Here is a 26,293-nt window from a genome sequence, read left to right on the forward strand (position 1 = left end):
CTGGAGGATATCTTTGAAGCAGATCTTTGTCTTTCAGGGAGAAATTAGTCTGCCTTTTGTCACTGTGCCTCCTCCTTTTTGTCTCCCTGTCCTTGTGCTTCAGAGTAGTGGAGGACTGCCCTGACAGCCCTGCTCTTGGGTTACCTGCATTCTCCACATGCTCCCTTTGGAGCAAAGAGCCCTCCAGTGAAGGGCTGATCGTCCTTAGGGAAGAAATGGAGCAGGTGTGGAGGGCTGCTGCTCCCCACCCTCCAAGCCCTTATTTATTTTTACTCAAAATTTTTCATCATCTAGCAAGAAACAGAAAATACTCAGGTGCTGGTTTGCGCTGCTGCTCCCCTGCCAGGGCTACTTTGGCAACCTTGTTGGTCCCTGGCATCCCTAGGAAAGCCAGGGTGTCAGCAGGTAGGGAGGAGCTGGTCCTGTTTCCCTGTCCCCAGCTGGAGGTTGTCATTTTTGGAGCCACGGGAGGTGCTTTGGATCCTCTGAGCCTGGCAGAGCAGCACGGCCACACCAGCCAGCGCCCGGCCCCGCGTGGCCCCGCTGCCGTCACTTCCCAGGGCTCCCTCCCCAGCCCTGTGCAATGCTAATTAAAAAGTCAGAAATTCTGCAACGCCTTCTTCCAAGTGCACAGTCCTGGTTTTTGCATGGGCACACGAGGATGTGACCCGAAGATTATATAATTAGAAGGCTTTTGTTATGCTTGCATTTCAAATCAGTGATTAGCATGTGACAGTCCCATCTTGGGAAACGTCAAGCCACCATTGCTCTCCTCTCTCTCTCTCTCCTTTCTTGCACAGTGCTAATTCCCAACTCTAGCAACCACCAGTGCTGAAGGATCTTCAAATAGCCTCGGGTAAGTTTAAAATGTACTCGGCTTGGGATGAAGAGTGGGGTTAATTATGCTGTTTTTCATATTATGGATAAAGCTAGAGCCATAACTAATTATATTGTGTGTGCAGCACATAAAATGATATTTAAAGTGTTTTGCATCTTCAGTGCCCACAGTTATTTTCAGCTGTTTTCTTCTAAGATTCTGAATGGAGATCTAGCTTCTTAGTGTGCTGGACAATCTTGTTAGGCTGCATTTATAGTGAGGTTTCTAAAATAGTTTAAAAAGGCTTTTTTTTTTTTTCTCTCACCATTTACAAGCTAAGTTGAAGTATCATGCTGAATTGACTTATTTGGATGACAGCTGCATTAGAGTTAGTTGGACACAAAGTGCAAGAGTGACGAGAGTAAATAACTGATTTTTTGTTCTCTTTAGAGGACTGGGGGTTGTTCTCCAAGTCGGATATTTAAAACAGCCAGCAATCTCAGCCAGCAGCATTGAGACAGTCACCAGGAAGATCCCAAGCATTTATTTAGGAAAACTGTGGATGCTTAATAACTGAAGCAGCAAAAGTGCACTTGAATTCCTGCACTGTTACCCATGTCATGAATTCAGAAGCAGAATGAGGCAGGAAGCCAGACAAACAGTAACAGTTCTGCTCCAAGGCTAGGCTGTGAACGCTTTACTGAACCCTGCCTGCTTGCATGCTGAAACTTGGAGTAGTCCCTCAGTGTTTTTGATCTGTGATCCTCTGCACAGCTGATTCTCTGCCCCAGTTGTGCCATTCCATGTGGGGGGAGCTCTGGGAGGGGGATCACAGTCTCACAGTTCAGGCTGCAGGACCTGCCTCCCCTCTCTGCACCGTGCATGGCTTTGTGCAGGAACCCCAGTCCTGTGCTGCCTCAAGGGCACAACTCACTGGGACCTCATCCATCCATCCATCCATCCATCCATCCATCCATCCATCCATCCATCCATCCATCCATCCATCCATCCATCCATCCATCCATCCCTTCTCCCTCAGGGATCTCATGGGAAGTGTGTGCTGGACCCAGGCTCTGTTAACAGGTTGGCTGCAGTGCCAGCTGCTTGTGCAAGGCACCAGGGCAGGGTTCTTTGCAGCATGGCAATCATAAACAGCAGAAGTGCTTTGGTTCCAGCAGATTTGGCTGCTGGAGGGGAGATAGAAACTAAAGGAGAAAATACATATTTTTGCCACGTTGGAGGAATCTGGTGGCTTTAACACCTTCAAATTATTCTCTGGGCTTTGCTCTGGAGAAATTATTCTGACTAGATGAGAACTACAGGAGTGTAAATGAGTTTTAGTGCTCAGCTCTGAAGAAACAAGCATGTCTTTGCTATTTCTTGTCCCTAAAGCAGGAGACCTGGGCTTGAATGGCAGGCCAAGACAGCCTGGGAATGGCTCCATGTGGCTGGGTACTGAGCCTGGCCAGTGGGGAGCTTGCAGAGGAGCAATAACATCTCCTTGTTGATGAGGAAACTACCCTGTGGTGGCTGGCATGTGAGACAAACCTTGGAATTGCCACAGGTGGAGGCCTGGTAGTGGTTTGGGAAAGGAGCTTCATGGAGGGCTTGCACTTGCTGCTGATGTGCACATGGAATCATGCATATGTGTACAGGGAGGGACTTGCTCAGAACTGAGACAAAAACATGAAGGGGGGGATCCTCTCCAGCTTTTAACTGCCTCAGGGGGGCTGGAAAAGATGGAGTCCAGAATCTTCCCAGAGGTGCACAGTGAAAGGCACTGGGTACAAGTTGCAGCTAAGGGAAACCCTGACTGGATGTAAGGAAAAATATTCTTCAGGGTACTGGAGGGCCCAGAGGGGCTGTGAAGACTCCAGTGTGGGAACTGTCCAGACCAGAGCTGGACTGAGTCCTCAGGAAGTTTGACTCTTGATTTGAGCAGGAAGTTGAACTAGAGCCATACAAGAGCTCCTGCTCACCTTGATTCTGTTGTGAGTTTAGGACTTGTCCACTGCCAGCAGAGGCATGGTTTGACCAAGTAGCCTCCATCCAGGGTCTTAGGGCCAAATACCAATCCTATTTTCCAACCCATTTTTGCACCCTTTAGGCACAAGCCAGACACTGTTCAGCCAGCTCAGGGTCCCTGAAATCCTTGTCCCTGGTGAGGACAGCGCTAACAGCTTCCCCACCCATAGCTGGGGGGAATAGAGGACAAACCTTCACTGCAAACCAGGGCAAGGCTCATGTTCTGTTCCAGTAATGAGGAAGGACTGATTAGTTTTGCTTCTTATATTCAGCAATTCAGGAGAACCAGGGAGAGAGAGGCAATGTTACATACTCACCAAGTACAGCAGTGAGCCCTAAATTCTGGAAAGTAGCTAATGTTAATGCAATTATTTAACACAGCAAAGAACCAAGGGGTAACTCAGGAAATTGCAGGCTGCAGATAGAGGACACACAAAGACAGTTACTCTGGTAAAACAGGTAAGATTTTCTGGACCCACTTAACCAAGGTCAACCTACTTTGCAGTGCAGTCAGATAGCAAAACTCCTGGTTTGCCTGGAGCAGGAGGGGATGGTGGCATCCCCGGTGTCCCAGTTTCAAAGACTCACTCTGAGCTCTGCAGAGGACACAGACTGTGCTTAAACATGTCCTTAATAGAATAGGCAAAAAATATGCAAAAATGAAATAAATTCATTTCCAGCAAAATGCTCTTTTGTTTTCAGTGAAAACAGAGGAGGTTCATGTTTCTTACATATCTGTTTTGTCTTTCCTACTTGTTCCTCTTCCCCCAGCATTGAAAAAGCAATTCTGAATTTTAAAACCAGTTCTCTGTTAAGCACACTAGTCCTAGTTCAACACCCCAGTCTCAGGAATTTTCTATGGTGCTCTTTTACAAATAAGTTTATCTTTTCATTAACCCTCAATCTTAAGATGATGTTTAACCTCATGTCCCTCCAGCGCTGTGCTGGAAGCCTTTCAGTTCACACCAGACCCTCCAGCAAGAGGCCAACTGGGTATTCTGTGGCACTGGTAGTGTCACCACTCTCCTCTCCTGGAAATTCCACACTCAAAAAGCTCTCAGGTTTAATGTGTGGGGCCCAAAGCTACACTGCTGACTGCACCAGAAACACCTGCTTCTGCTCTGATTTCCAGTAGCCACACAGGACTCTTGCATATTTTGCAGTTCTCCCATCTATTTAATGCTATGTGCCTTTCTCTGTGCCTCCTTCCCTGAACACATCACCCCAGACCTCTCTGAAGCACCTTGGCAGAGCTGTGCCAGCAGAGCTCTGTGCCATAATTCTGCTGGCCACTCCAGTCCCGTTAGCAAAGCCAAGGATGACTCACATCAGCCTTCTGCACAGCTGTGTCCAACAGGAATGGAGGTAGCAGGTTATTCTAGAGTCCTAAATCACATCTGGTTTCCTAGTGAGGCTGGACAAAAGCAGACTTGACTCAAACCCTGGGAAAGGGAAGCATGGATGTGCGACAGGGCCCACGTTGATAAGAGAAGTGTGAGCTGGTACAATCTATTTTTCCCTGTCTCTGCCCATGTCATTAATCAGGCATCAGGGTCCTAATCCCAACAGCAGATGAATAATGAGGTGCATTACCACGGGACTGGCTTGGGCACAGCCTCATGCCCTGTTGTCCCTGGTTCCCACAGAGGCCACACTCTGCACACCGAGGTGTCTTGCAGCGTTCCTGTGTCTCAGTCAGGGAGGCAGTGGACAGAGAAAGCAGGATAAGTGTCTCCTAAAGTGCTGCAGCATTCTGAAGGCAGTATTTTTGTGGCCCAAACACAGGTCTGAAGCAGATTTTGGGTGACTGGTTGCATAGCAAAAAACTGACTCTTGGATGCAGAACACTCATGCAAGGTGTTCATGTGCTGTTCACACTGCAACATATTTTGATTCAGTGTTCATACAGGAAGTATCTTGCTGAGAAAACAGTCTCTGTGGGACTACATAGAACCTTTTAGTCACCTGTCCATGGAAGCACAAATGGCCTTGGGCTGGGAGGGAAGTGTTTGTACCAGCATCCACTCTGTGGACACAAACAGATCTTTAGGATGCTTCATTATCTCTCAAATCCCTCCTCCTCTCTCTGTTGTCTGAACTTCGAGCAGCTCTGCTCAATAAACCCTTTCTGCATCTTTCTGCACTCAGGGTTCAGATCAGCTGACCCACCCCAGGGCTCACATGTGGGCAGCTCTAAGCCATGGGATGTTCCCAGTGACCAGCCAGAGCCCTCCAGAGTGAGGACAGGAGTCCCTGCGAGGACGCACACCCCATAGCAGCCATGGACACAAACAAACACGAAGGTAAAGCATCCTCTTATTTCACTTCTTGCTAGTATGAAAGACAGCAAGAGAGAAACATGCAATCATAGGAGCTGTCTGCTGGCCACCAGCGAGGCCCCTGAGAGCACCTCTCAACCATGGCAGCTGTGGGCAAATGTTCACTACTTTCAGTTCTTAGAAATACCTGGGGGTTCACATTTTTATTTCTTATTTTAGAACCATCTCCCTCTCCTCTCTGGAAAATACTCCTGAGACATATGTAATGTCTAATGTGGGAAGTCATTCCTTTTCTTGCCTTGTGCCCCATTTCTGCCTTAGGATGTAGAGAGACTTCTGACTGTCCAAAGCTGTGTTTTACGTGAGGGTGCTGTGATGAGGATCTGCTTCTCTCCCCCATGTGCTTTGTAGAGAGGGGTTCCTTTTTGTATCGGTGCCACAACACAGATATCTGCACCAATCCCAATCTTGCAAGCACTAAGATGTATCCAGGCCACATTGCTTGCATGCAATCAGTTCTTGCTAAGGTTGGCTGCATTCTAGAAAATCTGCAAAGCTCAAATCCGGGGTTTTAGTGGTTACTGACTTCTTTCAGAGGAATGTGGTACTTTCTTTCCACCCCAAACCCCTTGCATAGTGTTTTGCCTTGCCACCTCAGAGGCACTGTGTCCATATGGTGAGGAACTCTTGGAACTATGAGCAGGGAGAGCAGCTCTAGGAGTGTCCACAGCTGTCAGCTCAGGAGAGAGACTGGACCACCTCTTTCCCTCTTAAAATGTGCTTGGTGGTGCCACTATTCATGGCATAGTTATCAGAAAATTTAATTTCTCTATTATTATTATGACTATTCTAATTTGATGAAATTAGGTCTGTGTACCTAGGCCCTTACACTACAGCAGGCTGAAAAGGAAATTAACTCAGGGATTTTTTCCAATTAATTGTTATGCCCTCATGGGCTGCAGATGTTCACTGCAGAAACTGGGAGATCCACAAAGTCCCTTGTTTCCCACAGTGAGACTGTGAGGAGCCTCGTCTGCTTCAGCTCTTTGCAGTGACTTTATAGAAATTATCTGTGTTGCGACTGGGTATATTCAGAGAGTAGTGGAAGTAAAGTCACAGTAGCAGTGATCCTCTCCCCAGTTCCGGTCTCGCTCAGGAGCAGTTCCTCACTTTTAGTATATCCAAGGACATTACAGACTGCTGCACAATCAAATCCACATGAAAGATCCCTACAGATCTCTGCAGAACATGGCTCAGGCCCTCTGTGTTATGTATCAGATTGAAAGACACCCAAAGAAAATTTGAGGAGGCTCTCCTTTGCTGTGCTATGCTTCTACCTGACACCTCCAGCCCTTCACATAGCTCTGCACTCAATACACCCACCCATGTTGTACAAAAAGCATCTCCTTGTCCTCCCAGCACCTGTTTGTGCTGTACTGTTAATTCAGAAACATGTCCTCTTGCTGTCTTTGAGTCAGTCCTTACTATCCCACAGCAAGAGCCCAACAGACCTGGCATGGGCCAGGTTCCATGATTCAGGAGAGTCACTGTACACATAGCCCCAGCTCCAGGCATCATGAGAAACTTCCAGCCAAAGGTCAGTTCCTAATTCATGTGGTTGCAGATAAAATCTGGGGAAAAAAAGAACCAGAAAGGCCAAAGCTGAAGATGAAAACAACCTGTAATTTGAAAGTTGAAATGTGGGACTTGGTGCAGGCTGGCTGATGCATTCTGACCCCAACCAGCTGCCAGTTTGGAGCCACAGTCACTTCTCCCAGTCAGCCTGCTGCTTCTTGTTTTCCCTAGGAGGAAGCATGAGAGGATATTCCCCAGAGGCTCAGTGTCTGACCCAGCTACTCAACCCCACAGCTGAGAGAGCCACTAGCACAGGCAGGAAGTGGCACATGGGCAGAGAGGAGCACACAGCCTCTCTGCCTCTCCTTTCTGCAATTCATTGGGGAATTTGCTCAAGTTGCTCTGAATCAGGACAAATCCTAGAGACCAGAACAGGGCCATTTCATAGGTGTCCTTGCTGGTAACCCACATTCCCCCTCAGGGGTAAAGAAAATCAGAATGGAGCTTTGCCTTGTATAGCTCTGACTTCCAGGCTTCAACTTTCCACTGGCTGACTGCAGAGTCCTCCCTGCATGCTTTTCCAGCTGCTGCAAGACTGCATTTCTGTGGTCTTAAAGGTCCAGGTTGGAAAAGCATCAAGCATCTGTAGCCAGCATGGAAAGAAGGAGCTTGGCTTCCCCTGGAGCTGGGCATGGGGTTAATGTCATGTCTGTGACTTAACAGCAGAGATGAGTGAGGTAAATCCTTGGAGGCAAGAGAAAACCCATCTTGTGAAGTGGCATTCCCAAGGGGAGGCAATCCAGATGAGGAACAGGGTAGCCTGGTGTTTTCTGGGAGTGAGATCCAGCCAGGGAGCCTGATGGAGGGAATAACACCGTGGCCATTGGACTGCAATTGCCTCCAAGGGCAACAGCAGCACAGCCAGCAGAGATTTCTGTTGGACAACTGAAGGTTTCTGCACAAGACAGTTGGACTATGTGACCTTAAAAAGGTCCCTTGCAACTCAAATGATTCCATGATTCTAGGATTAATGCCTAGAGATAATGTCTCTGCAGTGTCCAAAATAATTCTGCAAAATAGATATAATCTCCTCCATCAGCTAAGTCTGTTTCAGCAATGTTAAGTTGTACAAGATCAACTGGGATCACTATACCACAAACCCCCAGGAATGACAAAACCAGTGAAAAGGTGTCATTTTGGGAGGTTAGGAAATACATGATTACTGCTTGGATTGCATTGTGACAAAATGAAACTTCAAATATACAGATAAGGTATTTTGCCTTTTATGGAGGTAATAGAAATATGTACAGATATAGCAGAGAATAAAATTGACTGTTTCAGTAGAGAAACAGATCAGTAATGCTTTAGGACAAAAAAAAAACCCTGTTACCTAAGGCTGGTTCACAGAACTGTACTTCACAGGGAGCAATTTAGTCCTAATTGCTCATACAAGCTTTCTCACTTCCTTGCATGGATCAACTCTGGCCAGACAAAGGACAGCAAATAAGGTGAATTTAACATCTGAATTTAGGTGAGTCATTCCTATTTTATAATTGCAGTTTATTTTATAAATTATACGGTGTCCAGACCTCCTAAAGTGAGACTGAGTCCTTTAAAACTGATTTGCTCCTCAAGAGGGACTTCAAACCCTCTGTTCCAGTTATTTATAGCAGCCATTATAAGTCATTTTAATTGACTGAAGTTCTTTATTCCCACAGGAGGGACTGAAAGTGTGCCTGTGAGTACCCCTGCAACACAGATTTCCCAGGTAAAGATGAGCAAAATGCCCTAAATAACTCCAAGAGTTTAAAGAGTTACTAATATATAAACAGTAGTTAAAAGCTAAATTAAGTTGAAGGAAAAATGTAGGCATTTACAAGGAACATGGCAACCAAAACGTGCACACTGCATGAATAAATATCACACATCTTGGGCCTCATCTTAAAAGACCTTTCAGTAAAATTTCTGTGCTCACAACTAGTTGTATTTAGACAGGTGATTTGTGAGCTCAGCTAATTAAGCAACTGACATCATTAGCACCAACTAGAGAATGTCAATTCACTGAGCTGGGGGGGAGTTTCATGACTGAGCTTTGATGAGCTTTCAGCAAACCTGATGAACTGTCCCAGGAGCAATGATCTGTTGACTGACATGGGGCAGGGGTGCCTTATGCAGCTGGGGCCCAGGTCTTCTGTGGGGCTTTGGGTTATCCTGGCAGCCTCCCAGCTCCTCAGACCATGGGGTACTCTTGCCTGATAATCCAGAGCAGCCAGAGTGTTGAGTCTTTCTGCATGTCTTTGTCTGGCCTCCCAGCTAGAAGCTGGTGATCAGTTCCTCCTGAGCTCTGTGCCTTGTCTTTGGGCTAACATTTGTGCTGCAATTGGACACCACAGATGCTGTAAGCAAGGAGCCCAAGGAGTATCCATCCTGTAAGACACAGTTTCAGCCTTTCCACAGTGGTGTTTCCCACTCATTTCCAGTCTGCAGGAAATGTGACAGAGTTTTAAACACTTTAGTCCCTGGTCTGGTTCAATATGGAACCATAATCTGAGAGAGGAAACACACCCCTGAAGTGGAAATTAGGACTATTTGAGACCTCCCTTGTCACCATTGCAACACTAATGTCTGTAATTGCTTGCAAGTGCACCATGGCAAGTGGAGAAGGCACGGCTTTCCATGAACTACCCAGCACTTCTGTCATCTCATCCTCTTTTCCCATCCAGACAGCTCCCAGGGTCCAGCACAGTGCATCAACATGCACGTGGGACTGTGCTGGAAACACCATGCACACATGTTGCTTTCCAGCTGACACGTGGGTACCTTAATGAATCCTTACATGTCAGTCACCAGCTGGCTCTTCCCTTCTGCTTCAGCAAAGGCCCTGAGGACAGTGCAGTTGCCAAAAAGGACTGCACAGATGTGGAACAAGGGCTGATGAGTACTTGCAGCTCCCTTTAAGTCATTGTTCTCTTCTGTACTTACTCTGCTGCTCTGACTGTATTCCTACCATCCTTGCCTAGGAATATATATGCTGGATATACTCCTAGGAGCAGCTTCTTTGCCACTGTAAATCACTGCAGCTCTGCTGCTTTCCTGCTATGAGGCACTGCAAGACTTCCTAATGCTTGGCTGTAGGAGTGCTGCCCTTAAGCACAGGAGTTAGTAGCTGTTCTAAAAATTAGTTGTTTCCTGGGAAAAGCATGCATCATGCAACTCAGAAGAATCAGATCCAGGGCTTGTGTGTCAAACACTGGACTTTGTGCCAGATTGGTTTCAAGCAGTGTCCTCAGGCAGCCCTCCTTTAGAGACACAATGTCTATTTACTTCTTCAGACCAACCCCAAAAGATGTGCAGTGATGGACAGTAGATAAGCTGGGGAAGCACCACAGACAGTACTCCTTCATGGCCACAGAAGGTTTTGCTCTTTTCAAGGATGTATTTATAATAGCAGAATTGTTCTGTGCAGTATTTCTTTATCATGAGCCTGTTTTCTACTGATTTTGACAGGCTTCAGCTCAAGGTCCCAGACAGCAGGTCCTGTTCTAGTGTAAGGCCTTAGGCAGCTGCCACGGGTGCAGATGCAAATGGCCATCCCTGTGGAGACAGGGGCCTGGACAGCCTGGCCAGTGCTGGGGGAAACCTGTGGGGACACAGCTACTCAGAGGAGCAAGGGCTCCCTCTCATCCTTTCAGTGGCAGCCAGGACAGTGACCCAGCTCACCAAGGCTCTGCTGCCCTTTCCATCCCACTCCTTTCTTCCATAAACCATCCCCATCTGCTGTCCACAACCATCTTCCCTGGGCTGCCTCAAAGCTGAACACATCTTTAGGCTGCAAGGACCGCCATTATCTTTTACAAATGTCTCAAACTGCTGGCACTCACCAAGAGAGAGGGGAGAGACTCTGAAGTTTTGCTGCCTCAGCTCCAGGAAGCAGCATCAGTCCTGTGCCCCCTTTGTGAACAGCATGGTTTTTCCACACACAGCTGAAAAACATCAGGGCAGCAGGTGAAATAGGAGTCATGGGGCCCAAGAAAGACAACTACAGACACATGGCACTGGATGCCTCACTGCTTTGCTTTGTCAGGTTTGAGGGCCACAGTCCAAAGGCAGATGGGTGCTGAAATCTGTACCTGGTACTAAATTATTTAGATGCCTAAATGCTTTTTTTGAACAGTTGTTGGACAGGTTCAAAGGACTCCCTATGACTGTGCAGATTCATTTATCCTCTAGGCATTAGTTCCATTTAAGTTATTGCTTCTTAAATTCTACAACTTAAATTACTTCTTTACTCCCATGAATAAGTGAGCCAGGGCAACACATTACAGTTTAACTGTTGCTGTATTACACAATCTGTCTTTTTTGGTATGTGTTGCACTTAGAAACTTTGGAAACACAGAGTTGGCTTGCCTTTCCAGAGGGTCACAAACCTGTGAAGTACCTCTCTGGTCCTGTAGGCATAGGCCCTCCCTGTGGAGACAGAGCCCTGTCACTTGGCCAAGACATGGGCAGGGCCTGATACCTCGATGGCTTCAATGTGTTTTAAATGGGATTTAAAGGATGGTTTTCTACAGCTTGCTTTTAGAAATGAGCTCAAACTAAATCCATAGCTACACCATGCTTGGCAAGAGTCTAAAGATAACATGCTGTTCCTGTACCACTTCACTTGATTTTGGATCAACTCTGCATCCAATGCAACAAGAATGTATTTCCCCTCTATGCTAACCCTGACCTGCTCAGGGTTTCAGCACTTCTTGTTCCATCATACAAGCTCTGTGGCTGGTTGGTGTTTCTGGCTGCATTCATCCCTCAAGCAGTAACACAAGGATGCATTTCAGTGTCTGAAACAGCCACTGCAGGCTGCATGGGGCTGAGGAAGGATATATGGGGCAGGGTACAGTCAGGCTGGGCTCTAGAGCACTGAGATGGATACACAAAGAAACTAAGCTAGCACTGTCACCACAAAAGCAAGATTGGCCAAAAGCAAATACCAAAATAACAGGTCACTGTCTGCTCTTAGATGCAGAGGATATTTTGTCCAGGCTCTAATCCAACTCTTTCCTTTTGTTGGCTGAACTCTGCTTTCATAGAGTGTTTCAGTGCACATGGACACCAAACTCTCTGCAGTGCTCCACTTTGCTGATGCTTTGCTGTTTCTTACTCTGAAACTTCAAGACCAGCAATGATTCCCATCCCTGTACCCTTCAAAGGATCTGTGTAGTTTACCCCCTTTCTGGAAGCATCTGAGAAGGAGATGGCCTGGCTTGTGGGCAGAAACATTTAATTTTTGGCTTATTCTCCCCGGACCATGTCCTCTCCAGCTCCACGACTGCTCCACTGCTAGCAAGACTTGGGGCTGTGATATCTCCATCCTGAAGCAGATCTCTGAAATGGATAGCATAGGTTAGAATGGAACAGCATATTCCAGTTGGAAGGGACAGATCTAGCAAATCAACCCTTTCCACTTGGAGGGCAGTGTGTGATGCCCAGCCCTGATGCAGGCTGGCAGACAGACTGTGCCTTGGCCATGTCAGCTCAGGGGGAAAGTGTGTCAAGTACCGGCGAGCAGGGATGGGAATATTAACATTTTGCACAGTCACAGTACTTTATAACCCTCCCTCCCCCTTCTCCAGGCACATATGTTAGGATGTCTGATGATGCCACAGCCATCTGGGCTGAGATATCAGAAGCAGCGTGGTCATTGTCTGCCCTAAGCAGCCCCTCTAACCCTTCAGGCTACATTCACAGGTCACAGGGTGACACTGGCCAGGAGGGGGGGGGAAGTGTTCAGCCAAGGAGTCTGGAGCTCCAGCTGGCCTGGGAACTCAGGGTTGTCATCCTGCTGAAGGAAGATGTCCTCAGCTCCCCTCTGCACTGTCCCAGTGCCTGTGGTTCCTGCCAGTCCTGCTCCTCCTACCCAGGCACTCTGGAAATGCGTGTCCAGCCAGATCAGAGCGGGGGCTGTGGGGTGAGCGCTGGGGTAGGAGCGGGCATGGCAGGCAGACATCCTCTGTAAAGACACTGCCAGTCTTGACCAGAGGAGGCTGGTGCATGCCATTGCCCCGAGGTATCGGAAGCCATCTCTGCTCCATTTGCAGGACTCAAGCGCCTGAGTTCCCGGGGTGGCTCTCCGCTTACCACCAGTGCTCCCGTTTCGGACTCAGTTTATAACCAGATGTTAGGCCGAATTTCTGTTGTAAAGGTAAAAACCTCTGTGCCTTGGGCCGCGACCTCGCTGTGGGCTTTGTGCAGGCAGGACGAGCCTCGCTGCCAGCAGCGGGGGCAGAGTCCAGGGTCACCAGCCCCAGCTGCTCCCAGGAGGGCATTCCCTGCTCAGCTCTCTGCCAGCCGCTGATCCCCCCTCACTGCCCACTTCCATGCCTGCCTCGTCTGCTTGCTCTGCCAGCCTGGCTTGCCCCAGTCCATCTCCTGCTTCACCCAGCTATCACTGGCTGCCTCCAGCTTAGGTGGTGAGCTCTTCTAGCAGCACCAGGGCCTCTAGGGACAGAAAATAGAGAGAGTGGGCACAGTGTCACTGTATGCCAGGGGAAAACCTCCTGTTCCCTCCCCAGCACAAGTTACAGCTGCCTCCTTCCATGGAAAGGGCCCGTGGCAAAGGACAGAGCTCCTCCACAGCCCTTGGAGAGCGAGGGGTTAGATCTGTGTGGGGAGAGTACGAGCCCCACGAGCACATGTGGGAGGAGGACTTGCTCAAAACCAGACACGTTCTTGATTGCTCAGCTGCTTTGGAGATTAATAATCTGGCTGCTGTTATTGCAAACCTTCTTGGCATGTTTCAGGCTGTCCTCTCCTACTACAGGCTGACAGGCTGCAAACTGCCAGGGAGCCTGGAAAAACTCAAAAAAGTTTTAAAAAAAAGTCTGAAAAAGGGGCACATTGATTGCCCAAAACAAACACCTCCTACTCTGTACTGAGGCTGCAGCAGGGGCCAAACCTCTCCCCATGTTTCCCAGCCATGAAAGGAGAAGGAGAAAGAGGACAGAACCTTACAGGATGGGTTACACCCAGCCTTTGTGACCCTCAGGGACACAAACACCTGAGCCTGGGAGGAGGGACTGAACCCACCATGTTTGTGTTGCTGTAGTTGCAGGCATTAGCCTCTGAGCTGAAGGCAGGTTTCACAGAAGCAATGCAGGAGCTGTCACGCATCCAGCATGGAGAGTATGCCCTGGAAGAGAAGGTCAAGAGCTGTCGCTGTGCCATGGAAGAGAAGGTGGCTGAGATGAAGAATTCCCTCAACACGTTCAAGGTAGGAGTGTGACCTGTGGGGAGGCTGCATGCATTCCACCTGAGCTTGCCTGGCAGAGGGAAGCATTCCCCTGCCTCCATCAATGCTCCCTGTTTGCAAAGAAAATGAGTGAGCAATTGTTTTGGATACACCTGCAGGACTTCCTTTGGCCTTGGGTCTCCCCTCACTGCTCCAAGTCACAAGTAACCCACACTCTGGCCTATTTAGCCTTCTTGACTGGCCATGAGGCAGTGCTGAGACTTACCTGGGCACAAAGCAGCCCTTGCTCTGGGCTGCACATGCCGTGGGTTTATGGCCTGCTCATAGGCTACTGCTGGGCCACTGTCCCACCCCTCTCCCTGGGTCAGGTCTCCTGCATTTCCTGCAGGAACCAAAGCCACTGGGGAGCAGCAAATTAACACAAAACCCTAAAGCCTTTTGAAGTCACATTTCCACACGGCTGGGAGGAAGTGCTGCCTGGTTTGATCTGGCCCAAGAGGATAAAGACAAAGGGCTGGAGAGACAGCCTAGCAAGAAGGCTTGATGTACACTTTAGACCAGCCAGTGTCTCCATGCAGAAACTGGATGACAAGGCAGGCAGAGGAACTCTTTTATAGTTTTTATTGCAAATTTTCCCCAGGGTGTTTTGCTGAGTCAATAGTACCTTGTGAAGAAAAAGAGGGCTGCTTACTGAAAAAGCTCATTACTAACCCTGTGACAGGGAGACAAATGGCACCAGGCAAAAGGAGCCCTCAGTACCAGATGAGCAAGGAAAACAACAAAAAGGGCAAGGGCATATGGGAGAGATCTCAGAGCAGCCAGACACAGGGTTACCTGGGACATTGTCATAGGGGAAAGGGGGATTTAAAATGCAGATACAAAGAATTATGCAAGCAACAGAAGGGGCAAAGGCTGCTCTCCCTCTGCCTCATGCCCTTGTTGGCTATTCAAACACTGAGCTCCCAGTGAAGTCACCTCCTTGCCTGGGGGAAATGCTTTGGTTTACATGAAACTCTTGAGTGTTTCTCCTCAATCCTGCTGCTCATATTCTTGGAACCTGCAGGAACTTCATGCATCAGAGCTCTACATCTGACTAAGGTTTGGCTGAGACTACTTGAGGGAGGATGGACAGGGAGGATACGGAGGGCCTCATTTCCTTAGGAAACCAGGCTAAAAGGGCAGATCCATGGCCTGATTGGCAAAAGCTCATACGTGTGAGTGCTCACACTGGGATCTGAACCACGTGCAACATGTGAATAGACATGCTGGAAAACTGCAGAGGGAAATGTGCTCCCTAAGGCCCACCTCCAAATGCCATTAAGGGCAGGAGTCCTCCCAGTGCTTTCAGCTGGTGGTGGTGGATGAAGCCCTGAGTGTCATCTCCCACCAGTGCCTTGTTCATGTGCCACCACGCTGGCTTGGGTGAGTTGCCTGTAGAATTAAGGATCACCATGTGGCATGGCACGTGTGACACATCCTGGCCTTGCAAAGGAACAGTGTCTGATCACAGAGCCACTCCCCACAGCTCCCTGAAGCACCTTTTGTGCACACCAGCCAGCATTCAGAGCTGTGCCACGGAAGGCTGATGGGCACCCTGGGAATGCTGTGCTTTTGCTTGTTTCTCAGGAGGAGCTCAGCGATGCAAAGTCAATGATTGAAGAAATCAGTGCCAAGCAGGAGGAAATGCAACAGAAAATTGAGCAGCTGCAGCAAGAGAAGCGGCGGGAATCACGGAAAATGAAAGCTAAGTAAGGGCCCAAACTCCAGAGTCCTGAAAATGCTAATTAGCAGTGGTGTCCATTTTGTTCCTTTCTGTGTAGCATAATTTCTTAATTTTTTTCCTGGCTGGACATGTGTATCAATTCTGTTTATGATCAGAAATGCTTCAGTTCACCCCAGGCTCTTAGACATACACCCCACAGAGCAAAGACAGAAGAAAAATGCTAACACCTCACTGTGATTCCAAGAGCAAAGCAGCCCCCAGCAGAACCAGGGTCTGGCTGAACAGATACCCACATGCTGGGGCTGTTGAAAGTCAGAAGCCTCCACCATTCAGACAACAAGCTTCCAAGCTTGCAGGACTCAATGGGCTCCTGATGGTGCAGTCGTGCTCTGCTTTCCTGTCACCAGCCTTTTCTCCTCTGAGCAGAGTCAGAGAATGTTTTCACACTGCTGGGCCACACTGATGCTGTGATGAAGCAGACAGTTGTCCAGCTTGATCCTAATTAGCCTCCTTCTGAAAACAGAGTTTTGATCATGAGTCTATACAGCTGCCTTGGTGCAAATACTGCAAATCTAGGCTAGCCCCTCAGCTAATTAAGCTATTTAATTAGATGAAACATGCTCTGCAAAATAATAGATCTCAAATAACCTTCTCCTGTAGCCAGTGGAAGTTATTTCCAGAACACTGTTCATGAACTGCCAATTCCATCAAAGCCAGCTCCTTTCCTGGTCTCTGCTAGAGCTGTCCTATTTCTGACAGTGTTGGCCACAAATGTAGTGTAGGAGCTTCACCTGTAGCATTCAGACTTTCCAACCACCTTGTTCTTTGTGTTTGTACAGGAGAGCACAGAAGGATGACCACGGGTCACAGACAGTGCCAACACCTCTCCAGGGCAGCCCGTTTCGATCCATCAACCTCCCAGAACCTGTGCTGATTAATGAAGATTTTACAAGTCTTTTACACAATGTGACTTATGAAAAAGGTAAGAAAAAGAATAGGCAAATACAGTGGCTTCCTCAGGAAAAAAAATCAGAAAAAGATCACTGGGGTAACCTGGGTTCACAAAGTATTTGCTTTGCAAACACTGTCTCAACAGCCATTTCTTGCCTCCTCCAAGGAGAGGGATACAGGATCTTCATTCCTGTAGTGCTAGTGGCACAGACACAGAACCAAATGGGGGCTCTTGATAAAAATCCTGATTTTGTTTCTGTGTGAGGGGGCAGGGCACAGGAAGGAGGATCTCACCTTGATGAAGAAAACACTGTGAACTGCCAAACACTTGGAAGTTGGAATCAAAGAAAAGGAGATGGATCAGAGCCTTTCATTCTGTAATTAAGTCTGGGGGTCTACGTTGGTCTATTACTCTCTTGCTGTTTAGATAGGAAGATAATAAAAACATTCATTAAAAAGGTCAACAAAGGCAGAGATTAGATAAAAAACATGTACTGTTTTCTACTCAGTTTTGCTCAGAACCTGTCAGTTGTGGCCCTCCTCTGCCCCACGCTCTGAGGTGGCACATCAGCCCTCTCCTTCACATCCCTCTTGCACAACCACCTTTCTCACCCACTTCTCCCACTGCTCCTTTCTTTCCAGTCTCATCCCTCTGCTCTTCAATAAGCTCCTTTCCATGCAAAATATCAGCCCTGTCTCTGTGTCAGGTCTCCATCCTCTTTGTTCAGTGTGGAGCACCTTCTGCCCAACATGCACCTGCATGCCAGGAGAAGCCAAGGCTGCTCACATTCCTCTGCAGTCACACAGCACTGAGCACAGCAGGGACCCCACATTATCTGTCTGCAAGGGCCACTGAAACACAGACTTGTGACAAGAGCCCAGCAGAAAAGATCCTCCTTACAGGAGAGTCCAACAGGAGTGTTTTCATAGCAAAACTGTGAAAGACTGGAGGATTTTACCCTAATGGCAGGGCTTGGCAGGAAGAAGCAAGCTCTACAGTTGCCTTCTGTTGCTAAATTTCCCTTTGTTCTTCAACAGTGTCTGACACCAGGATCATGCCCATGGGAGAAGGAGGTGTGAAAGTCATAGCAGGCCCAGGTAATAAAATATCAAGCATCAAAAGACAGCAGGACAATGATTCAATTATAGTGCTTGCTTTACTGGTCTGAAGAAATGCTTGCAGGGAAGGCATTTCACAGGGATGTCTTTCACTCTGCCCTGCACCTCCATTTTCCTACTTGCAAACCTGTGTCCCTGAAGTGTCTTTAGTGGTCAGTGCCAAGGATTTGGCAGAGAAAGCCTTTCTGCTGTTGCTTTCTTAGATTCTAAGTGCTTTTGCAGAAAGGAAGAATTGAAGCAAGAGCACTACTTTTCCCACTTGGGAAGAGAAGGTGTTTCTGCTTCTCTAACATATGTCTAATTTTGGATCTTATTTGGCTTGAAAATAAACACTGGAAGAGAGCAAACCTTGTTCTGCTGAAGAGCTCACCAACTGCAGTTCCTTTGTAAATTAACTCTACAAGGCTACAGCCCTTGTGAAGCACAAAGAATGCTCCAAATTCACCTTCCAGTGCTTCAAATGGATGGGAACACAGCTTAGCTGCTTGCTGCAGCATAACCTGTCAGAGTCCATAGACCTGTCTGTCATTGCAGGAGCAGCCTTAGAGACAGATGACAGCCTCAAGCCTTCCCTGGCAACAGAGGGACAGTCAAAAATGCATCTGCCATCAACAGTATGGAAGCAGCCCAAGGACACCAAGGACTGGGGAGATGAATACATTTCCAAAGAGCAACCAGAGAGAGGGAAAGACATGGGCCAAAGCAGATACAGCTCAGCAGACAACATTATATGTGAACCCTCTTTGGCTGGTAAGGAGTAGGAAACTCTGGCTAGAGAGGCTCAAAGCTGGCGTGAGCTGGCTGGTGATCAGCATCCATGGAGGAAGACACACAGGGCAGTTTCTGCTCCTGGGGGGAATCTCTCAGGGCCTCACACTCCAGGACCTCTGGCCTTTGTATTTGTTGGGCTGTGTGACTGACAGAACCACTCTGTACCCAGGACAGCCCTTCTCCTTTCCAAGACCTCTCAGGTTCAGAGTACTGATGGGATTGCAGCAGAGTAGTTGCTTAAGTGGGTGAAAAATACAACTGCTCATTCTGCAGGGTTTCTGCAGGATGTGAAACCCTGATATGAGTTGTTTTGCCTTTGATTGCTTGTTTCATTATTCTTAGAAAAAAATTGTATTCATGGGGGAAATTCATCTGCTTTGGAGCTTTCTTTGCAAACTGAGGCACTGGTCATGGCTGGGGCATGCTGTGCCCATCAGGGTGGAGTTTTACATTTTGGATAAAGAAGACACAAAAAGATGAGACACTGATATAATTTTTAAATAAGTTTCTCCTTTCATGATCACTTCATCAGTCTAACATGCAGCTGTCCTTGAGGTCAGTATTTTCTTATTTTTAAACTTAACCATTATCTTCTGGAAGCCAAAAGGCAGAACATCGCCTTGGAGCTGCTGGAGTCAGAAAGGAAGTACGTCATCAACCTTTCCCTAATCCTGAAGATCAAGGCCACGCTGCAAGGGCCAGATGTGAAAAGAAGCACCAAAGAGAGAAGGTATTTGATGTAATGTGCTCTCTGTCTTTTGGAGAGTTTTCTTCAGTCAATATTAGTCCTGCATTATCGCCTCACAAACTTTTCTTAAATCCACACAGAGATCTTTGAACAGTCAGATTATTTCTAGTTGAAATCTGGAGGCACTGGGAGGTTTTTGCAGTCATTAAAGACATTCCTGCCTGTCCCTTGCATCTTGTCTACCATCTTCATCCTGATTCTGGGTGAAATCAACATGAAGTGGCAGGAAGGCAGTAGCACATTTTGACCAGCTCTGCATCAATGGGTTGTCTTGTGAAAGGGCCTGACAAATGGGACAACACAGAAAGCTGTGGAGCTCTCCTCCAAGCTCTCAGTGGATGGCTCAGGGCCATGGTTCTGCATCATCAGCCAGAGCAGCATTGCCTGGGGCTTTTTAGTGCTGCCAGTTCTGGTCAGCTACTCAATGCATTGCAAGGAAAGCCTAAGCAGCTTTCAAAACACTTTACCAATAGCAGCTGGAGAGGGTACTTGCACGTACACAGCAGCCAGAACAGGACCCCCCCAATGCAGCCAGGGCTCCAGCCACAGGAGTTAGTCACACCTGCACTGTTGCAGCAATGATAGGTGCAGTCAGTATTACACGTGCAAGGCTGTGCTGACCACTCAGGAGTGCCCACTTCAGCAGATTTCACTTATTAGGGATGAGGTTTTGCTCTGTGTAACCAGTCTGATTTGGTCTCCCATCAGCTTTTTCCCCAACTCTTTGCGGTTCCTGGTGCAGCAGCACGTGGATTTACTGCACGCTCTCCAGGAGAGAGTCCTGAGCTGGCCACGACAAGGCATCCTAGGAGACATCTTCCTGAAGCTGACAAATGATGAGGTGTGTTAAAGACCTCTCCAGAATCTTCTGTCATGTTTCATTATGTTTTATTGAGGTGCAGGTGGACCAAGACACTTTGAACAGGGGGCTGTGCTGTGCAGCTGTGGCCTGAAGAGCAAGGCCTTTCAGTAACCCCCTTGGAGCACAGTCCTGGGGCATGGCAGCTCCTTGGGTGTTCAGGGCTCCCACATGCCAGACCCACCTGTGGGCAAGCAGCCTCATAGCACAGCTCCATAAACTACATGAGACCCAGACCTGCTTGCAGGAGCCACATGTGAGCCCTGACAGCTTGAATGGCTGCAATTCCAGTGAGGGTGTGAAAAGAGAGGGGTTCTGATGCTCCCCTGCCCCAGTACACCTTGCTCAGAGTTCTGACAAGGAGCTGGGCAGGCAGAGGCCCACATGGTTTGTTGCACCCATTTCTGTTGCCCTGGTGAGCAGCAAGGATATGTAAAACTCATCTGATACTTTATAAATTTTAAAAATCTTATATAAGAAGAGCTTCTTACTGCCCAGTCTCTCTACCCCTCCCCACCAGCAGTAAAGCTGAACACATTTTATAAAACAGACCTTCCTGAGAAGTTCCAAGCTCTGAAGCAGTGAAACAGCAGCTCTGCTGCACTGGTGACCTTCCAGAAGTGATGGTGGGGAATTAACAGTTTGGCTGACTCTGTGACCAAAAATCTCTGTTAAGTTTGTGTGTTCTTTTCTCTTTCTCTTTTGTAAGAATAATTTTCTGGACTACTACGTTGCTTACCTGAGGGACCTGCCAGAATGCATCTCTCTGATCCACGTGGTGATCCTGAAGGAGGTAAACTTCCTGCCTGCTTCCCAGCACACAATGGCAACATGCAAAGATCTCTTCCTGTTATGCCTGCCCATGACAGGACTCTCCTGCCAATCCACTTGTTCTGTTTCCTGGAGGTTGCTGTGGCTGACTGGCACCTCCAAAAGGCAGCGTTAACACCTTCCTCACTGTCTCAAACCTAAGCAGCTTTTCTGCTGTGCCATGAAACAATGTCTCAGATTAAACCTCCCAAAAGCTTGCCTATGCATGTGCTATCCAGACTTTTCCAGGAACTGTCTCCTGGAAAATGGAGGATTCATCCAAACAGAGGGATCCAGTCCTTTCTAGAGAAAAGAGCCTTCACTTTCAGCTTCAGCTATTTGGTTCTGGATTCTTGGTTTAAACTTTTAAAGTTAAATATAAAGGTAGTTTAAAGTGCAATAACTTAACCCCATTTACTTGCTTCTAAGATATTTTAATTTAGAAGTCAATCTCATTTTGTTCAATTAATTTGAGCCTAAACTAAGAACTTCATTCTGAGCAACAGCGTCTTCTTGGGGTTTCACTGAAACTTTTAACTAGTGCACTTTCAACGTGCCCCCCTACTGTATTAGGCTGGGTGTCCCTAGTAGATAATTCCCAACCTAAATTGGGAATGGTGTGCCCCTGTGAACTGTTGTAACTCCTTACAGCATAACTACTCATTCAAGCACAGAACCACCTGGAAAGGAGATCTGTTTTATGGGTGGAAAAGACTCTTAAGTCACTTTCTCTATTTCAGGTAGAAGAAGAAATCAAGTCTGATCTCTACATTCTGTTCTTTCATATAGTCCAGCGAATCCCTGAATACCTTATTCATCTACAGGTAGGGCCCCAGGATGGAAACTGTGTTGTTGAACTCTAATCACATCAGGTGACTTTTAACTCAGAGCTGGTATTTGGGCCTGTACAGGGTCCTGACAAACCCAATGGGTTCTTTGAAGAAAAAAACCCAAAACTTTTAAAGGGAAAGCCAGCTAACAATAGGTGAAGTTTCATCTTTTTCACATGAGGCTTGCTTATATTTGCCAGTTTGTCCAATTGGCCTGACAGAAGCAGCTTTTGTCTCCTGGGAAGCCAAAGGCTCTGCTGCCTGCTGCTCTGGGAAAACAGGAGGCCAGAGATGGGGCACATCTGAGAGAGCTCCTAGGGCCCAACAACCTATCCTACAGAGAGATGGCTGATAAGAGTTCTGGTTCACAGAAGGCTTATCTGAATTGTACTGAAACATTTCAGACAAGGCAAATACCCAGAGAGCAAGCCCTAGAAATCAAAACACTGATTTATTCACTCTAAGCTAAACTCAACCAGTGCATCACCCACACATCCCATGATTACATTTACAGTGGTTCCTTGTGAATTTGCACTGGACTAGTGGGAGGCAGGCCCCATCCAAGTCCCTCAGAAACTCCTCAAAGCTCCCCCAGGGCAGTGCCACGAGCACTCCAGAGCCCTAATCCATGGTTCCCATAGTGCCTTCTCCCCAGAAAGGGTCAGGACAGCCTCCAAACAGCCTGCTCTCCTCTGTGCCTCAGAATGTCCTGAAGTTCACGGAGCAAGAGCACCCTGACTATTACCTGCTGCTGGTGTGCGTGCAGCGCCTCCGGGTTTTCATCTCACACTACAGCCTCCTCTTCCAGTGCAATGAAGACCTGCTGATACAGAAGAGGAAAAAGCTGAAGAAGTAAGCACAACATCAGCTCATTCTCTCTGTCACCAGGGAAGGGAGGGGTGGGGGAAGCCTGGCAAACGGGGTTTAGGTCCAGGCATGATCAACAGGCACATTGCTCTGTTGAAATAAAACAAAGCATCTGAATGCTGAAGAAGAACCATATTGGCATTTGCCCTCCAAAATGAGTCAGATTTGGGGTGGGCCCTTCTGCCTAACTCTGAGAGCAAAAGAAAAATCACTTCTAAATCCTTTTAAATAAAGCAGCCACATGTTTCATGGAATTATTTGATTCCTTAAGCTGGTGGCAAAGTCACTCCCCAGTGGGAAAACACACGGGGATTTAGCTCTGGCAGCTCCAGGCCCTGGTGAGGGTGAGGACTGTTTCCCTTATGGAGTAAGACTCCAAAAGAATGGTGTTATCTTATTTTACTGGGGGAGGAGGTAGGAGAAACAAAAGCCTCCTGTAATAACCTGTTTGAGTTGAACTATGACAGAAATTACCATGAATGTAGATTCTCAAGGTGCAGTTCAGAACAATTCCTTGAAATCAAGGTATTTTACTAAAATCAGAATCTGGTTGCCTTTGTTCTTTGTGATGATTTACCTGAGGAGTAGGACAAGATCAAATTTCAAGGGAAGCTTCCAAGTATGGAGGGTGGTAGAGGGCTGGAGCAGATTGCTGGAGAGGGACTGCAATCAGGAGTGGTGTTAAGAGCACCACAGAAAGCAGGATGCCCTGCTGGTTGGAGCAGACTAGGTGGAACAAGCTCTTCCTTGGGGTGGGCAGAGGTGAACAGGAATATTAAGGTACCTCCCAGTCCTGTTTTCTGTGATTCTACATGCTCGTGCTCATTCCCTGCCTTATTTCTTAGCCCGACGATGGATTTCTCCTCCCTCAGGTCATCCCTGGTGAAGCTGTACAAAGGTCTCACCTCCCAGTGTACAAGCCAGGAGGTTTCTCCAACACCCAGTGCAGCATCAATGCGGGACAGTGGGATCCACACTGAGGAGGCCATACAGTCATTCCCAGCAGCACCTTCCTCTGGCACAACCACCCCGTAAGCCTGTTGTCCTTGTGGGAAGCTTTCAAAGTAGCTGAAAACTCTCCTCACCCACACCATGCCCACGACAGCAGGCAGCTACAGGCTGTAATTTCCAAAACCACTCTCTGTGTATGGATAGAGAGATGGAGGGCTGGCTCCATCCTGCTATCCCCTACTGTGGTTTACAAGCAGGGGATGTTTCAGAGCTTTAGCCAGGCTGCCTGCTAAGGCAGTACATCAGGGAGGACATGAATTTGTTTAGGCCTCACAGTGGTGTGTACAATAACACTGCATTATTCACTGTCAACATTACAAGAGCTGGGAAACAGGACCAAGGTCTCAGAGAAGGAAAAAAAAAACTTTTCCACACAGCACATAACTGAATGATGTGATTTGCTACCACAAGATACAAAATGGGTTCAAAAAGACACAAGTCTAAGTCAAGACAGACAGGGCTACCTGGAAATCTTCACAGAATCACAAAATATTCTGAGTTGGAAAGGATAAGAATCATTGAGTTCAACTCCTGGTCCTGCACAGAACCATCCCCAAGAGTCACACAGTGTGCCTGAGAGCTTTGTGCAAACACCTTTTGAACTATGTCAGGCTGGTGCTGTGACCACTGCCCTGGGGAGCCTGTTCAGTGCCCAGTTACCCCCTGGGTGAAGAAACTTTTCCTAATATCCAACCTAAACCTCCCCTGACACAACTCCAAGCCATTCCCTCAGGTCTGTCACTGGTCACCAGAGAGAAGAGACCAGTGCCTGCCCCTCTGCTGTCCTTCATGAGAAAGCTGCAAACTGCAATGAGGTCTCCCCTCAGTCTCCTCCAGGCTGAACAGACCAAGTGCCTTCAGCCACTCCTCATATGGTTCCGCTTTGGCAATTTCCAGCCTGACAGGTGCCAAATGAGATGATGATCAGAGAAGCACTTTAGACTTAGCTTTATTCTTATGCCAGCAATTTGTGGCTATTGTGGTTTCTTATCTCGTTTGATACTAACAAGAATTTGGTTGCATCATTCCCAGTCTCCCTCTCTTAGCAGTATTACAGATCAGTCCTTAGCCTCCCTCTCCCCAGACTGCCCAAGCCAATCTCCCTCCTCTCACAGACAGATTGCTCCAGCCCTCCACCTTGGTAGCCTCAGCTGGCACCACCCCCACATTCATCCTGAGCTGAAGACTCAGCTGGAGCACATGGAGGGTAGGAGCCCTCCAAGTACTCCTGACACATTTTGGGGACAGTCACTTTACCCAAGAGAGAAACCCAGTCTACCTGAAAAGACAACCAGACCACAGGAAAGTGAGACACAGCTCATACATTACAGAGAGAGAAGGAAAGTTAGAATGTAAAATGCAGATGAGCAGTTGGCTTTTCATCTCCGTTTCTATTCATTTCATGCTGTAGAATACAAAACTCAGACAAAGCTATGGGATAAGCAGTTCTGTCTCTCTAAGTTTGGTCCTCCTAACCAGCCAGGCCGTTTTCTGTAAGAGACACCTCTGTTACTGTTTTCCAAGACAGGAGAGTACCTTTTTGGCCATAAAATCAACACAATAGGGCTGGAGGAATGAAGGGGTGGGGGGGATTTGTCATGCTGCCTGTCATCCTTTAGTATTCCACTTCCGTCTGTTTTGTTTTGTTTTGGTTTTTATTTCTAAGGCATTTGATGCCGCAGATGAAGAAACCCCAGCCGACAGTGATGGAGAACATCCAGGCTGTAAAGCCCCCTGACTGGGAGATGGAAAGCAGAAAACACGAGAGGCCAGAGAACATCCTTGCCTCCTCTCAGCTGACAGAGCAGGAACTCAAGGCCTTGACAGCCCCCTTGCAATCCATCCCCGAAATGGAGTACGAAGCGCCGCCGGCAGACGCGGTGGGGAACACCGAGAGAGCCATCAGAACCTCTGTGGAACTGCTGCAGGATGCCAGGAACTTTGCACCAAGCTACGAAGAGTTTGACTACCCTGGGGAGGTTTTCACCATGCCAGGCCCCTACGAAGATGACACCTTCCAAAACCTTGCTCTCTTTGAGAACTGCTCCCCGGCCTCTTCTGAGTCCAGCTTGGATATTTGCTTCCTTAGGCCTGTGAACTTCACCTCAGAACCGGAGAGGACAGACCATGCCTTGCAGCCACTGCCTAAGAGCTGCACTCCCGTGAGCAGCAGCACCTACAAGCGTGAGATGTTCCACAGCAAAGGGAAGCAGCTGAGCAGGTCCCTGAAGGAGCTGCCGCGGAGCGCGGAGGGCGTGAGCACCAGACTCTACAGCACACGGAGCAGCAGTGGGAGCCGTCTGCAGCAGAAGCAGGACAGGAATGTTCAGCCTCACATGATCTCAGCCTCATCTCGAAGCTCCCAAAGGAGCTACTTCCCCCCACAGAGAGGAGCGGGTGAAAAACCGAGCTTTTTGGAAGTAAGGAGGCTTAAATAGGAGGAGGAAAAAAAAATGGCACATGGTGGTGCAGCAGCATCAGCAGCAGCAGGAGAAAGATCTGAGATACAGTTAGAGTAGAACATGCCAAAACAGCTTTCAAGCCCACTCATTCCAAGACCTCAACTGCATGTACATGCCCAAGGGAGGGACAAGACAGCTCATTTTCACACACATCTTCCCCAGGCACAAGCACGGGTTGAGGTGCGTAGCTGGCTGAGCTA

At 47.9% G+C, this 26,293-nt stretch overlaps 1 protein-coding gene across 3 annotated transcripts in view; it reads left to right on the forward strand.

Annotated features, from left to right (window-relative positions):
* ARHGEF33 (Rho guanine nucleotide exchange factor 33) overlaps positions 1 to 26,293 on the forward strand; it is a 31,980-nt gene that overhangs the window by 1,613 nt on the left and 4,074 nt on the right. Inside the window, exons 2-17 of one of the 3 annotated variants that reach the window (XM_064415088.1) lie at positions 801 to 856; positions 4,991 to 5,145; positions 8,415 to 8,464; positions 12,792 to 12,895; positions 13,799 to 13,963; positions 15,569 to 15,690; positions 16,505 to 16,647; positions 17,655 to 17,714; positions 18,270 to 18,485; positions 19,107 to 19,236; positions 19,963 to 20,095; positions 20,823 to 20,906; positions 21,664 to 21,747; positions 22,457 to 22,605; positions 23,493 to 23,651; positions 25,298 to 26,051. In XM_064415088.1, coding sequence (XP_064271158.1) covers positions 12,869 to 12,895; positions 13,799 to 13,963; positions 15,569 to 15,690; positions 16,505 to 16,647; positions 17,655 to 17,714; positions 18,270 to 18,485; positions 19,107 to 19,236; positions 19,963 to 20,095; positions 20,823 to 20,906; positions 21,664 to 21,747; positions 22,457 to 22,605; positions 23,493 to 23,651; positions 25,298 to 26,051 — 2,226 coding nt within the window. In that variant the 5' untranslated portion in view covers positions 801 to 856; positions 4,991 to 5,145; positions 8,415 to 8,464; positions 12,792 to 12,868. Of the gene's footprint in view, positions 1 to 651; positions 857 to 4,990; positions 5,146 to 8,414; positions 8,465 to 12,791; positions 12,896 to 13,798; positions 13,964 to 15,568; positions 15,691 to 16,504; positions 16,648 to 17,654; positions 17,715 to 18,269; positions 18,486 to 19,106; positions 19,237 to 19,962; positions 20,096 to 20,822; positions 20,907 to 21,663; positions 21,748 to 22,456; positions 22,606 to 23,492; positions 23,652 to 25,297; positions 26,052 to 26,293 lie in introns of those variants that run through there. The other 2 variants (XM_064415086.1, XM_064415087.1) reach the window with 2 other exon arrangements.

Source organism: Passer domesticus, chromosome 3, assembly GCF_036417665.1.
Source record: "Passer domesticus isolate bPasDom1 chromosome 3, bPasDom1.hap1, whole genome shotgun sequence".
NCBI classification, from domain to species: domain Eukaryota; kingdom Metazoa; phylum Chordata; class Aves; order Passeriformes; family Passeridae; genus Passer; species Passer domesticus.